The sequence below is a fragment of the Homalodisca vitripennis genome, chromosome 4 (genome assembly GCF_021130785.1).
Source record: "Homalodisca vitripennis isolate AUS2020 chromosome 4, UT_GWSS_2.1, whole genome shotgun sequence".
NCBI lineage: Eukaryota > Metazoa > Arthropoda > Insecta > Hemiptera > Cicadellidae > Homalodisca > Homalodisca vitripennis.
The window spans coordinates 160,239,444-160,256,132 of NC_060210.1; the positions used below are offsets into that span (position 1 = coordinate 160,239,444).

The window sequence follows — 16,689 nt, forward strand, 5'->3', positions numbered from 1 at the left end:
AGTTCCCACACCTAAAATTTTAGAAATTAAGCACTGCCTAGGACCCAAGGAAAGCTGTCGTGAAGGTTTCAAGGATCTTCGCATCTTGACAGTTGTGGCCCTCTACATCCAGGAAGTGATTATGTTTGCCGACATGAATGAACTCCCTCGGGGAACAGATGTAGACCAGTACAACCCTCGACATGCTGTCAACTACATCCTGCCAGCACACCATTTATCACTGTACGGGAGGAAGCCATCGTACATGGGACGCAAGCTCTACAACCCGCTGCCAACCGAGATAAAGGCTCAGAAGGGCAAGAAACTGAAGATGGCACTGAATAGATGGCTGGTGACCAGGCCATTCTACACGCTGGAAGAATATCTACAAGACACATGACCATCTTAGACATCAAGACTGCTCAATTCAACTTATTTATTTTGTAAATTTTTAACTTTAACATTGTATTATTGACGCCAATACATTTCTCTATGAAATTTTGTAAATAAAGAGATTTTGACTTGATATATATATATATATATATTATATACCCATGTATGGGGTCAGCACATTTATTGCAGTAGGATTGTGTGAATCTGCACAACTAAAATTAAATGTATACTGTATAAAAAAAGATACTTTTGACATCTGAAAATTGGAACATAATGTAAAATTTAATTCTTATAGATTGAATTTATGAAGAAAAAGAATAAATGGTAGTGATGTATTGTTTCTCAGGAAACTAGAATAAATATAACTTATTTGAGTTGTTACCACGGAATCAAATAACACTACTTTTGCACTGAATACATGTATCTCTACAAATTTAAAGTAAAATGCCTCTAAGAATAAGAACCAAAACTGGGACCAAAATAAATTCGTGCTCCTTGTGTGGATTGCATCATAAAAAAAGGAATCTTTCAAGGGTGCAAAAACAGAGTGCCCGGAGCAGTAGAGCCAGGTCGATTTCCAGCAGAATGTGGTTCAGTCAAGGAAGACAACATGAATGGAACTTTACAGCAGATGGAGCAGGATGTCATGGCCTACCTCAGACGTAGGAAACGATAGAGCAAAAGCCATCTTGTCAACTTGGCACAGGTTAAATTTGTCAGTCAATAAATTGTGACATTTCATCAACCATTTGTTCATTTATTTTATTTAGTATTATAAAAACACAATTCATTGTTGTGTTCTTAACATTTTATTACTACCTTATTTCATTTAGTCAATAATTTATTAAGTACACAATAAATTTAATATAACTATTTGCCTATTTAAACCATTATAAATATTATAATAATTTAATTCACTCCATAAAGTTATGGAAGTTGTTTGATCCATAGTTAGATTATATTTCTATACAATCCCAAATTTATTTTTATTTCCCTTTAAATAAATTATACTAATAGCTCAACCTTTTGCAAGTCCTTATGAAACAGTATTTTGTGAAAAGGCTGTTTTACTTTGGTTAGACCTAAACAAACTGTACCTATTATTGTGGAGCTTTACATTAAGACAGAAAATTTGGCAACATTTTTTCAGTCAAAACCAAAACAAACTTTGATTAGTGAACCTTATTTTATTTATAATTTTTTTTTTCAAAATTACACACTTTCATTAATAAAATTAATTTCCATAGAAATGAAAATGTTCTAAATTAAATAATCCAAAATAGCTGGCTTAATCAACTACTCCCTAGATTAAGCCTTTCATTGATTCTCTCTCGTTATAGCATTGATATTACAAGGCAGGAGTATGCCTGAGTAGTACTATGTAATAAAAAGAGGTTCAAGAGCTGATTTACCCGAGATACTCTTTCCCAAGCAATGTTACCAAATTAGAAGAGAGACTGGACAAATACATACTTACTAAAGTTAGCAACTGTTCTGCAGAAAGATGGTTCTCATCATTAAAGAAACTTAAGTTATATCAGAAGGTTTCATAATCAAGGGTTGTATAAACATTCAACCATAATTACAATTTGAAAAACTTAATTTTTCAGCAATTGTTAATATTTACATCAAAATCCTTAAAGTTAAGAGTAAAGAGTTTGGATTTTAAGAATTAATCCTTTTGGGTGCATCATATGTCCAGATATTCAGACATGTGAAGAAATGCTGAGAAATACTAACATCCTATTATACGGATTTGCTGATACAGAGGGAAATTTTCATCTAGTACCCAAAGGGTTCACAGAATAAGACATTTAGTCTAAGAATAAATTTTCAAAATTGCTTGACAGTTTTGTTTTGATAGTAGAACTTTTTAATAATATTACATACCCCATATACAGGGTGATTCGGTTTAGTGTTACCGGCACTTTCTGAGCTGATTGTACTATAAAAAATAAAGAAAAAAGTTCGTATAAACATGGGTCCGGAAATGCTTCCTTACTGGGTTATGGCCAATTGAAGATTTCACCAAAAAATTGTGTGCAGGAGGTCAAATGATGATTTGCCGCGTGTTTATGAAGAGATATTTATAGGCGAATGCAACTTTTTCTAACGGATTTTTAGATGAGAAATTGAATAAAGTTCATCTCATAGCTGTATCTCATTTAGTTTTTTTTGTTATACTACAAAAAACAGAAATAAAATAATTTTGAAAACACTTTTTTAAGGTTTTAACGGACAATTATTTTGTTAAATAGGCATTGAAGACCCACATTTTTACAAAGAAACTTGCAGAAAATTTAATTCTGAATAAAATTATGTGCCACACGGCTATTAACAGCGAAGTATTAGTTTCTGGAATTTAATTTTACAACAAACATTCTACCAAGCAAGAAATACGTATTTAGTAAATAAACACCGTAATGTAATGATATAAGGTACACAAATAAATTGATTAGCATACAATTGTAAATACGATTTTAATAGATTAATGCTCAACTAAAAAACAATAATACTATTACTTTTTAGGACTATCCAAATGGTTACATCATGTACCTACATATCTTTGACACGTTAGCTTTAACAGAAGGTAAATTATGTTTTTATAAGTTGGTATCACAAATCAGCTGTTCAACAATACACTGCAATTTATTGAGGAATCCAAATTATTTGTTTACCAATTCTGTACTAGTTTAATGAGTGCAATTTAATACAATTAATTTACTACTCGTTTGTTAGTGAAGTGTATTTTAAAGTAACTTACTATCACAATTGCAATGCCTTTGTTATTTACAACGGAAGAATATGCCGACATGGTATTTTGTCTTAGGTGTTTGTGACGGAAATGCAACCGCTGCTACTGCAGAATACCGAAGACGATTTCCTAATCGCAGAGTTCCAAACCCAAAAACGATCAGTGGATCATTTCGTACCCTAAGAGTAACAGGTAAACTTCCTAGTATTAATAATTATCGGGATCGCCCTGCCCAGAATAATGTAGATATGGAAGAGGCTATAATCATGGCTACTGAACGCAGTCCCTGGTGTCAGTACACGCGTCTTTCTAGGCGATTCGCAGTGTCCTCAGTCTGAAGTATGGAGAACTTTGCGCAAAAATAGCATGTTCCCTTACCATAAACAACAAGTTCAAAGTATTCAACCAACAGATCCTCCTCTTCGATTGGAATTTTGCAACTGGTTAATTAGAAACCGTCAACATCATAGAACCATTTTAATTCACTGATGAAGCTCAATTTACCCGAGAATGGCGTCAACAACCTTCACAATGAACACACTTGGGCAGAGGGAAATCCACATAGTACAATCGTGCGCAAACTTTCAACACAGATTTAGTGTAAATGTATGGTGTGGACTCATTCATGATCGATTAATAGGACCATTCATTCTCCGAGGACATCTAAATTCCCGCATGTACCTAGAATTCCTTACAGAACAACTACCACTATTATTAGAAGATGTTCCATTAGCAGCAAGGTGCAATATTATTTATCAACATGATGGTGCCCCTGCCCACTTTTCCCATAATGTAACAATGCACTTAAACGAGCAGTTTCCCGGGCGATGGATTGGTCGCGGTGGACCACACACTTGGCCACCAAGATCACCAGATCTAACTCCATTAGATTTCTGTATATGGGGTTGGATGAAGAACCTGGTGTACCAGGAAAAAGTAAATACACGTGGAAGTAAATAAATCGAATTGAAGATGCTGCCGCACAAATCAAAAACAACAATCGTGCAGGGTTGCGGAGGATAACTCGATCAATCAGAAAGCGAGCTGCTAAGTGTATTGAAGTACAAGGACTGATTTTTGAACACCTGTTATGAAAGTGGTACGTAGTATTATAAGCTTTAGATGAAATACAATAATTTATTTAAAACTTAATTTAAATTGCATCCTAATAAATCTTATGTGTAGGCTACTCTATGTCATTAAAATGCGTTTTCCTTTGCTTTGGAATTTCTTGCTTGGTAGAATGTTTGTTGTAAAATTAAATTCCAGAAACTAATACTTCGCTGTTAATAGCCGTGTGGCACATAATTTTATTCAGAATTAAATTTTCTGCAAGTTTCTTTGTAAAAATGTGGGTCTTCAATGCCTATTTATACAAAATAATTGTCCGTTAAACCTTAAAAAAGTGTTTTCAAAATTATTTTATTTCTGTTTTTTGTAGTATAACAAAAAAACTAAATGAGATACAGCTATGAGATGAACTTTATTCAATTTCTCATCTAAAAATCCGTTAGAAAAAGTTGCATTCGCCTATAAATATCTCTTCATAAACACGCGGCAAATCATCATTTGACCTCCTGCACACAATTTTTGGTGAAATCTTCAATTGGCCATAACCCAGTAAGGAAGCATTTCCGGGACCCATGTTTATATGAACTTTTTTCTTTATTTTTTATAGTACAATCAGCTCAGAAAGTGCCGGTAACACTAACCGAATCACCCCTGTATACAGAATATTATTGATAATTTCTCATATTATTTTAATCATTATAAGCAATTATATCAAAAGAAAAAAGTGTAAGTAAATTTATCTTGTTTATGTTAAAAAATACCAAATTTTAAGTACAATAGACCAATTTTACAAATCTTCTGACCTGTCTTATTTTGAATTGAGTTTATAAATGAATGAGAAAGTTTGTATATTTTCAAAATATATTACAGTAACATATATCACATGTTATAAAATAATATAGTACAATCTTGTATATTATAATATTTAAATCATATACCTGATATAATAAAAAGTGAAAAACTTTAAATTTGAAAACCCTAAAACAACAGTAGATAAATGTTAACTAGACTAAGCAAAGTTTACTAACATTTTTATGGTATTGCTTTCAGTGGCTAATTTATTCATATTTACTCTTGCCTAAAAGTTAGGGAATTTTTACCATCTCAAAAACATAGCAATAAAAGTACAAAATAATTTATTTTAATGTGTTTGTTGTAGAAATGGAAAAAAGTAAAAAACAAAACACAGAAAAATTAAAATTGCCTATTTCAAGGACAAAGTTTTCATTTCTTTGGAACAAAGGGATGGCCAGCCGAATTAATTGTGCTTAGGGGCGTAGCTGAGTACACCATTGATTAAAAAACTCTGCCCACTGTTCACAATGCTTCTCTTGAATAAATCAAATTCTTTAAGGTTAAAAGATTGATTAAAAGGTGATATATAGAAAATACACTCGAGTAAATGAACAATAGTATTATATTTAACTGAAATAGAAAGCTTGTAGTACCTATTCCATTGTGGGCTGATCCACATGCAGCAATTAAACAATATCCTTGATTAAAGTTTTTTTAGTATATTAAACATTCAAAGAAACAATGACGCTATTAGGGGAACATTAGGATGTACGTAAAAAATATTAGTTTTTTGCTATATTCATTAAATCTAAACCTTATTTGGAATACTTTATTTATTATACGTTTGACCAAAAATTGATACCCTTTCATGTTAAATAAAAAATACAAGGTGCTGTTACTAGTTTTGGAATTAAATCTACATTATTAAACATCAGCACACCTTTTAATTCAACGTATCGATTTGATTGATAGTAACATTGTTCATATTTGTACTTTATACGTGTTGTGTTTTAAGAAGAGAATTCAATATATATAGTGTGTGTGGGGGGGAGAGGGGGGGAGAGAGAGAGAGAGAGTGCAGAATATTTTAACTTTTAATATTGAATGTAGTTTATCCATGATTCACAACTGTTAATAAGTTTAGTGCTAACCACCCACATTTGATAGGTTGATAAACTATAATCTAACCCATTTATTTGTAAAGTTTCTATGCCTTTCAGAGAACACTAATTGTGGGATGTGGCTCACATTTAGTACAGTATGTTGTACGTTATACCACCATCAGCCAAGATAAAGAAACTGAGTTACCATTTGAAGCCAATAGTTGGTATTCATATGGTAAACTGATACGGATTTAATTTTTATTTACATATCTGCCTGTTGATTTAAATGTCAAGCTAGATCAAACATTAGGAGAGAACAATTTATTATTTGATATTTTTAATCCTTTCGATATCCTCCAATTTCATCCTCCACCAAAAATAGTGCAGCTAAAAATCAGTTTTTTCTCTTACGGAAAACTTCTGTAGAGATTTCAAATAAACATACAAGTTGAGTACTTATAACATTTAAATTAACTCTTAACTTCTGGACTTTAAGAATTGTAACAAAAGCTGTTCATTTCTGAGGCGCTCAGTTTTCTCGTACTAAAATGAGCTTTGCTAAGTGATTGTATATATTGGAAAGATGATTTAATAGGATAAGGTTGTCCACTTAAAGAAGTTATTACGGAGGCAAATCTCAGTAATAAAGTATATTCTGTTTTTCATGACACAACTTAAAATTAATTTTTTAATAAACATCCTTGTACTGTTACAATAGAACAATTACTTACTTGTCTGCATCCTGTGCCACTTGTGATATGTTGGGGAGTGTAGAAGTTCTTTGAAATGTAGACTGAACTGCACTGGGTTGTTTTGGAACTCGGAAAAAGGTCAAGTCTACTCTTGAGTCATCACTTAATGTTGTACCCGCTGCACTAAATACGGGTTGGTTTAATATTTTCAGTTAAGTAATGTATCAGTAAGCGTATTCTAATTATGACTTATTTTCTTCCTGCGTTTGTTTTCAAACAAAAACTAACTCAAATTTATCTACTGAATTAATCTAGTGATTTTATGGAAGGAGTTTACCTTGTACACTTAGGAAAAATATAGGTTCATCTATATTCTGCACTGCAATTCAATAATTAAGCAAATTATACTCACTGAATTAAAATGAACTTAATCTAACAATGAGTTATTTTTATATTACTGTTAACTGATATCAGTTTGGAAGGCAAGAACCAATGTACATTCCAGTTTCTTGTGAAATCTATGGAAGAAATTTTCCTGAGAAAGAAATTAAGTCAAAATTGGACGATGACAAAAGAGTTAAAAATAACAAATAGTAAATATTTTTATAGGTCATAAGTTTTAGCTTGATACAATAAAAACAAAATGGCAGACAATGAACAATAGTTATACCAGTGTCAAGTCAACAGTCTCATTGAAGATCGCTATATCACTCAAGTTTCAACTGATCACAAAATCTAATGAGTTCTGATACTTGAAATTTGGAAAGTAGTTTAACTTTAGTTATCGTTATCATAATCTTTCAGTCTCACATAAAATCGGTACCTTTTCTTAATGCTACTTTTGAACAGATAATACGGAATTTCATTAAAAGGGAATTGTGGTGTCTATAGAACATAAAGTGGCAAAATTTTGTAGATTAAAAAGATAGAGAATTGGTTGAAAAGAATGCTCAGAGAATACTTCATAAAAAGATAGAGAAGTTTTGTACCTGACGTATTCAAGGCAGAAACAGAAAACCAAAAACATCTTTATCTGAGATGAGTACTAGCTTCTAATCCCTGGTTAAATTAGGATGCAAATGCATTAACATCTCCAATATTTTTTAGAGAACTTAAATGTTTACAAGGGTCACACTGGTGATGCTGTCTCATCAATGTGAATATACTTATAATTGTACTTGGTGATTAACAAACATAATCATCCAGACCACCTAGGGTCTCTTCTTATTGCTTCACCATTTTTAACCTGATTCCAGTGGTCTTCTGTTCCACAATTCACAGTCCATGATTCCACCCTCTTGTTTATTGTTCTGTGCTGTCCACTTTCCAATAATCCCTTGCTCAAAACGTTATTTTGTCAATAATATCGTAGAGATTATTGTTATAATAAAGCCACTATTATAATATACTATAAATAATGACTTATTCTACCCAGCTGCACAAGGTTTATTTCAAGAATAATGTAAATGCATTGTATGTATATTATTGTAACGTAACTAATGTAAAACTTTTGGAAATTATGGGTTTTGCCGACAAGTCCACTGGACTTGGAAAAACATAAATTTGTAAATTTGAAATATTGTAATTGAATGAATAAATAAACAGGTAACTACTAGAAAATAGTTACATATTAGCAAAATTATACTATTTTTGAGTGTTGTATGTTGGAATATAAATTTACAATTTGTTGTTATCTGAAACAATGCATAGTTATATTCTGTTTTTTTTAGAACTGAATTAATTGAATTGTATGCCTTATGAAAGAATGACTTATTTTATCTGTCTACAGTTTACATAAAAACAAGATAAACTTACACATCCGTGCCATTTGTGATATGGTGGGTAACATCCCAGAACGAACTAATGAGGTTGGTCCGATACTTGTTGCTTCTATTGTTGGCATACGAAATAATGTCATATCCACAGAGTCTTTTTGGCGCATTGTGGCATCGAATGAGTCAGTTCTTATGACAACCAGAACTGGTTTCAGTGGTCGAATCAGAAATCCCAACAATATCAGTAATACAAACAGTGCTACAAAATATTGACAATAGATTTATTGTAATAATATTTCAATATATACAGTACCAGATTATTTTTTGAATTTAATTTAAAAAGTCCCAAATCCAACCCATAATGAAGCCCTCAACACATTTGAAATTCATTAAAATTCACTTTGGAAACACACATTTCCCAATATAGACAGTTTGTTAATCACTTGTGTGTCTAAATGCAAACACCGATTTCCTGCTAATGTTTTATATCTTTTAAGGACAAAGTATAGACTTAAATTTGCTTATATTATCAAATTTCTGACAGTCTCTGAGAGTTTTCAGGATGAGTGTAAAGAGTCAAATGTGCATTATTTATTATGTTACTATTAATGTCAGTTATTCTATTTCAGCTAAGGTTGCATTAGTATTTTTAATTTATTCGTAACATTTTTTTATTATTTCTCAATAGTTAAAAAGCACTGTTGTTGTTTTTTACAATTTCTGTTTTCTTGTTCTATAACTTTTTTCAGTGCATTCTATTTTATTCAAATGCACACTTATTAAAAAGTCTATGGAACTAGTTATTCTAGTTACATTATATTGGAACTAACTAATTGCATGCAAAAATACTTTATTTTATCTTATACTATTTATTTTTCAACTTGGTCGCTCTCTATTTCACATTTGAACCTTAACTTTACCAAATCACACAAGAATTTCTAATCATTGGGTTTATGGTTTTAACTAAATCTTCACATATAAAAGTTTTAACTTCTTCCTAAAGATTGTCATTCACAAAGTGTTGTATGTTAAAACAATAATGCTTTAATTTCAATCATATTTCAAGTATCGAAGAAAGAAAAATGCGTTTATTGTTGCAAGTGTTATATCAGTATTCAAACTGATATTCAGGTACAACTCTTGTCATACTTATCAGTGTCTTAAAATAAGATAAAGTCAGAGCACGCTACACCATGCGCTGTGTAGTACGCTTTGCAGAAGTTGCATGTAAAATTTAAGTCTAGAACTCAAATTTCCTGTGATGTTGTGTAGATAAAAATGCAATCACACAGAAAAGAAATTTTTATGACCCCCAGGCAGTATGAAAACCTGCCAGTATACTCAGTGATAGACTTCAATGACACTCAGTCAAACTACAGGAACAGACATTCACCTTCATCGAATTCATTTTCAATTTGCATGCAATTTAAACTTGACAGATCAAATCATTCTCGAGATATCCTATGGATAGTTAGGCTACATAAAGTCAGCCATATTGCATATTATCAAACATGATGTTGCCTAAGAGGAAATGACGTTATATGCAAAATTTAAAGTTCATAGCTCAATTGATCTTGAAATATCTGATAGAAAACAGACACACAGACAGATAGACAAACAGAGGAAGAATTTTCCCATAACTCTTAGTAATAGCTAAGCAAAATATCAAGTTTACAGTTTAATTTGTTCTTCACATATCCAGCATAAAACAGACAGATGGGGAATTTTGCCAAAACCCTTAGTGATAACTAAGCTATACGAAATATGAAGTTAATAGCTCAACTCATTCTCTAGATATACTCCCTAAGATAAAGGCTTTGCTGATGCTCAGCCAATTACCATGGAGGGAAATCCACCATCATCAAACTCTTATCTTATCTATATACAAATAAACTGATAATAAAGTCTATTGAAGGGCAGAATGTAATAAACCAATCAACCAAATATCGCATGTTAAAATGTAATAAAATTATTGTACTCATTTTGTTTATACATTTATTTTCTCATTGCCATCATGGTTACCTACCTATAAGACCAATGTAAAACTGTTTGCTAACACTCAGCCAAATCTCATGGAGTGACATGCATTATCATCAAATTCAATGTTTCTCAAATATAAAGAAAGCCTCATGCAAAATGCCAAGTCTATAGGACAATTCGTTCTGTAAATAATGTGTGACAGACAGGCAGAAGTGATAGCCTTTGATAATGCTGAGTCAATAATAATTACAGAAGTGCATGTGTTTAAGAATTCAACTGTAAATGGTTACATACAACATTCAGCTTTTAAAACAATGTTATATTTTGATTAAAACTTAATAATTTTCTGGATTTTTGAAGAATTAAATTGTATATTGTGCAGGCTTTCCATCATACATCAAAACATGCAACTGCTATTCTCTCTAGTTTATGGCAAATGCAATTTGGCTTTCCCCTGTTCTTTGCTAATAGTTGCACTAAGAGACGTCTTGTCGGGTTAACAACAGCTTGTCACAAGTCAGACCTTAATGTATTAACTCTTAAGGTACAAGTTAGTATTTAGTAAACTGTGTCCATTAGCATGAAATGTGCAGGCTACGTAGGCAGTAATGTTTTCCAACCTTTGTTACTTGTGATTGATTTACAATGTAAGATCTAATAGTAATTCAATTTCATTACCAGTAATTTGTGCATATAGAATCAAATGCCTAAGAGGAATCAGGAAATACAAGCATGCTACACTTCTTATTGTCCTTCGCTTCGAAGAGATCACTGAAGATTGTAAACATTTGGACCTTGTAATAATTAAATGCCTTTAGGGTAGGAACAAGCAGTAAAGATTTTAAATTGTGTTAGTTAATAAATTATATGATCTAAAGCTTGATCTGTGAAAGCTGCTTTGTAATTTACAAATCTAATTAAATGATGAAAACTTGAAAATTTATTTAAAATTATTAAAGAAAGTATGTGCTATATTTTGTCACATAATAGACATCGCATTAGTGAATGTAGGACCATACAGAAGCATTTTCAATGAGCATGTTACTTGAAATTGTTTATAACAGTAAAATTACAGAATGTACTGTAAAATTTGTAAATAATAATGTAATCTCTACCAATCAAGCAATATCTAAGACTAAATTACGAAGAGTTTAAAAACATTATAAGCATATAACCATTGATACAATTTTTTTACATTAATTTTACACATTACATTCATTTTTACATTATTATTTTTTGTTTTAGTTATGTTATTTATTTAGTAATTGGGGTGTTTCCTTGTCCAACCTTTGAAGTAAAATATAAATAAATGACCAATAACTCTTTATGAGTTCACTTGTGTTAGTTTTTAGGGGACATTTTGTGAACATTGTCCACACTGAATACATTGTTTACAGGAAATGTGTCCTACACTAAAAATAAATAAACTATTTTTTTTAACAGTATTGAATTTAGCTTTTATGTGTGGCTTTCATTATCACGTTTATATTTTTATGAGCCATTAAATCATATCTTACCATTAAAGAATATCTTTTTAATCACATAGCTGCACATAAAGATAGTAATAACATAACAGGCACATACATAACATAAATTTTGTTTGTCACTACACACTACAACACAAAGTGTAGAGACAAAATAAAGGTGTAGAGACAAAATTCACTTTATATGCTATATCCAAACAAAGAGTATAAGTACTGACTTACATGCATGAAATAAGTAGGTAAGCCTCCAACCATACTCATCCATGAAGAGTTTAGTAATGAAAGGGACAACAAAAGCTCCCATGCCAGAGCCACATGCCACAAAACCCATCACAAGCGAACGCTTTTTATCAAAATAAAATCCTGCTGGTAAAGAACCAGCAACAGATATAAATCCTGCTGAAATACCTGTTTAAACATATTTAAATTAAAGCTATCGCACCAAAACAAGATTTTTAGATTTAAATAATCTGACTTAACCAAGAATCATAATACTGTAAAAAAAGCTATATAACACTACTATACCATGTTTTGTGCTCATATCAACTCAGTTTTAGGGCTCTGTTGGACGTCCAGCCCAAGGCAACATCACCACCTGGGCACCACTGGCCCAAAGATTACCAATTCCACTGGGTATACTTTCTCTTGAACTCCTCCCTCCAAGCACATCTTCAAAAGGTTAGTCTTTATAATCTAACCTACTATGTAGAAGCTCAATTGTGAGCTAGTTTTAGGTTTCCTGCAGCCATTGGGATAATTTTCCAGAAACTGCCCAATGAGGGCAATTAACATCCCTGTCGACCTGCCTAGAGCCTGGAGACCAAGAAACGTAACAAACATACAACATGCATATGAAGTACCGTATGCTTGTACTGAGATTACCATGAGATTTATTTTCTATTTTGATTGTTCACTATTACTATTGTTTTTTTACTGTCTAATAATACTTAATACTAAACAAAATTGTTTAATCTTGTTGAAAAGTATTAAAAACATTAAAATTACAACTCCTTATAGTATTGTCTTTTGATATTTATAAATAGACTATAAAAGTGAATTTGGAAGAACTAATATTATATTTGTTTTGAGTATAAATCATTTTAGAGCTAAAAATCTGCAACTATCTGATTGATGGCTTCCAGCAGATCCACATCTGGAATAATGGTTCTCCACTTATATTTATGGGATATTATTAGTATTATATAATAAATGAAATATATATGGGATATATTATTTTTAACTGTTTCAGCTAAAACTATGATATAGAGATCAGCATCCAGAAGAAGACATCTTTTGTTATTCATTACAGTAGACTACTGTTTTTAAGTTTCCCTTTGCCATTTTGTTGAAGTATATAAAGTGTAGATAATCTATTTTAACTTGAAAACGGTTAACCCAAACTCTTTGTAAGTACAATCAGCTGTTTTACGGTCAATCAAGAAACACTGTCAAAAACTCTTTTCATAACGAGAAAAATAATACATATTATAACTTATAAATGTCAAGTTTAATATTGTTTAAAAAACATCACAAATTTCCTAAAAGAACCCCAAAAGACTATATACTTCTGTGTTCATAGTAGCACTGTCTTTAATTTGGATATTCTGGATATACTAGAAGGTGTGTGTAGGAGTTTTAAGTTGCCAATAATTTAAATTGCAATGTTTGACATTTTAAATTTGTTACTAACCTCCAACAAATCCAATGCTAATGTAGAAATGTAAAATATCATTAAATATATATCCCAGACCAAACGCCAAGCAAGAAAATGATGCACCAAGGACCATGACAATCCGAAATCCCCAATAGTTTCCAATACTACAGGCAGCAATACCTATAACAGGAACGTATGATAACAGACACGATTAGAGCAATTCATTTACAATTTTGATACTATTTTTGTAATAGTTAATTAAATTTGTAAGATTAACATTTTTATGGAACTAGCAGTCTCTTAAGTTTTTCATTTTTGAATCACTAAAAAATAATTATAAACTTAAATTATACAAAGTAGGTATATGCCACAATATGTGTCGTGTAACACGACTTCACTTTGGTTAAGTCTATATCTATAGCACATTTCATTCTTGAGATGTCCTGTGTATAAATAAGAAGAGAAATTGTCCCAGCTTCCTTAACTATAAATTATCCACTAAGTCATTTTCATTTTTCCATGTTTTTGTCATCATCACGCAAAAAAAAAAATCAATCGTCTATTTGTGTGTTGGACATTTCCATGGTACAGTAAACTCTATAAATAAAATCATAATATGCTACAGGACAGGTTACATGCAGCAAGAATACATGGTAGGTGTCTGTACTGTGCGTCTACAGCAAACTCACCAAAGTACAAACATTTATGACAGAGGACCCAGGAAGTACTGGCATATAGTAGAAAATGCTTTTTGCACAATATTGTGGCAGACAGCAAAATAAAACTGGAAACATTAACAATGCATAATATTAAGTCAGTAGCACACTTTTAAACAAATGCTAAGAGTGTAATATTATGTTAAAAACCAGGAAGGAGTTAGCTCTGAGAAAAAAACAAGGTCATTTTAACAGAGCTGGTTCTTCATGCATAACGGTTAACAAGTTATTGTGCTAGCTAGTTTAACTCTTTACTTGGCAGTACATAGTGAGTGTGTCAAGGTGTGTCACACAATCGGGGTAATAGACATCAGGATGATGTATCTAAATGGATAAATTGCTATTTAAAGTGTTAACAAGTTATTGTGCTAGCTAGTTTAACTCTTTACTTGGCAGTACATAGTGAGTGTGTCAAGGTGTGTCACACAATCGGGGTAATAGACATCAGGATGATGTATCTAAATGGATAAATTGCTATTTAAAGTGTTAACAAGTTATTGTGCTAGCTAGTTTAACTCTTTACTTGGCAGTACATAGTGAGTGTGTCAAGGTGTGTCACACAATCGGGGTAATAGACATCAGGATGATGTATCTAAATGGATAAATTGCTATTTAAAGTGTTAACAAGTTATTGTGCTAGCTAGTTTAACTCTTTACTTGGCAGTACATAGTGAGTGTGTCAAGGTGTGTCACACAATCGGGGTAATAGACATCAGGATGATGTATCTAAATGGATAAATTGCTATTTAAAGTGTTAACAAGTTATTGTGCTAGCTAGTTTAACTCTTTACTTGGCAGTACATAGTGAGTGTGTCAAGGTGTGTCACACAATCGGGGTAATAGACATCAGGATGATGTATCTAAATGGATAAATTGCTATTTAAAGTGTTAACCAGCTATTGTGCTAGCTATTTGAAAAGAAAAGATAGAACATCTAGGTACAGTAATTTGTAAGTAGTAAACCTTGCTTAAGCATCAAAATTCTACACAACAGTATTATTTTGTGTTTATTAAAACAAGAGTGGTTGTGTTTTATAAAATAAAACAAAGTTAAACTAAACTATATTTATTATTGCAGTAAAAAATACACAATTGTCCAATAATTGTAAATTTATTGCACAAGACTTTTCAACATGCCAAAGATGCCAATGTGTGGTGTGAATACTGACAATGACAATGGCAGTTATGTGCAAGCAACATAAAAATAAAGTAGTGTAAATGTATTTGTAAATTTGAGAAACAAACTTTAAGATTACCTCCAAAGAAATAAAATCCAGTAAATAACGCTGAGAGAAATGAAATGTCACCAGGTAAGATCCCAAGATCATGGACCATCGGATCTCGATACAAGTAGAAGCAGAATGATACCCCATCTACAACAATATAAGAAAAAAAGCCAACAAATACTATGATCCAGCCCCAGCCACCGTCTGGTGGTACTATCAATGGAGCTAAAGTATTGTTAGCAACTCCTTTCTGAGTTAAAATTGTTATCTGTGACACAGCTCTGGATGTCATATTGAGTAGTCCACAGTAACCTCACTCATTCACTTACTACACTAAACTTCCAAAGGCGAAGGAGTTACAAGTCCATAACAACACATTTTATTTGCTAAGGGTATTTAAAGTAAACAATAAACATTAAGGAATATGTTATTCTTTCTATGCATATAAACAGTGAAATCAATATGATTTTTAAACACAATATTGTCATGGCTTGATCGGCACTGACAAATGAAGAATGTAAATTTTTTTTAACAAATTCCTAATTAGCATATTTAAAGAAAATAGTTGTCAAGTTTGTCAATCACTTTTCTTTAACTCACTAGTTGACTCTATGAGGAAGGGTTTTCAGAATCTTTGCCTGGAGTGCTATTTACAGTAGGAGCTCCATGTATTGTTATTTTGCCCTGTAAACACAACCTTAAAATACACTATTATTTGTATGTTATAAGTGTATTCGCTCACAAAGTTTTACATAACTAGCTATTAAGTATTAAAACATTAGTTATTTATAAGAAAATAATTTTGCATGCACACTGGTGCTATAAACCAGTCATTCCTTGAAAAAAATAATCATATTATTAAAGTAAAAATTATAGTTTTCAAACATATTGTAAAAATAACATATTGTTCTAATTAATGGTGCGGAAGAAACTTTCGAGCATAAACAACATGTTTAAAAAACAATTTGACTTTAATATTTTTTTAACAAATTTTATGCTGCCAGCTAACTGTAGAACTAAAATTATAGAACTTTACATCTTCAGGTTGTGGATATGTGAATTGGAA

General features: G+C 31.6%; 1 protein-coding gene across 1 annotated transcript in view; it reads right to left on the bottom strand.

The window, feature by feature from the left end:
- Window positions 1-16,101, bottom strand: part of LOC124361250 — a 31,881-nt gene extending 15,780 nt beyond the window's left edge. The window contains exons 1-5 of the mRNA XM_046815295.1: window positions 15,654-16,101; window positions 13,718-13,861; window positions 12,250-12,435; window positions 8,604-8,822; window positions 6,828-6,966 (exon numbers count right to left, since the gene is read on the bottom strand). Of these exons, the coding sequence (XP_046671251.1) occupies window positions 6,828-6,966; window positions 8,604-8,822; window positions 12,250-12,435; window positions 13,718-13,861; window positions 15,654-15,915 (950 nt within the window). The 5' untranslated portion in view covers window positions 15,916-16,101. The remainder of the gene's footprint in view (window positions 1-6,827; window positions 6,967-8,603; window positions 8,823-12,249; window positions 12,436-13,717; window positions 13,862-15,653) is intronic.
- Between the last annotated feature and the right edge of the window lie 588 nt (window positions 16,102-16,689).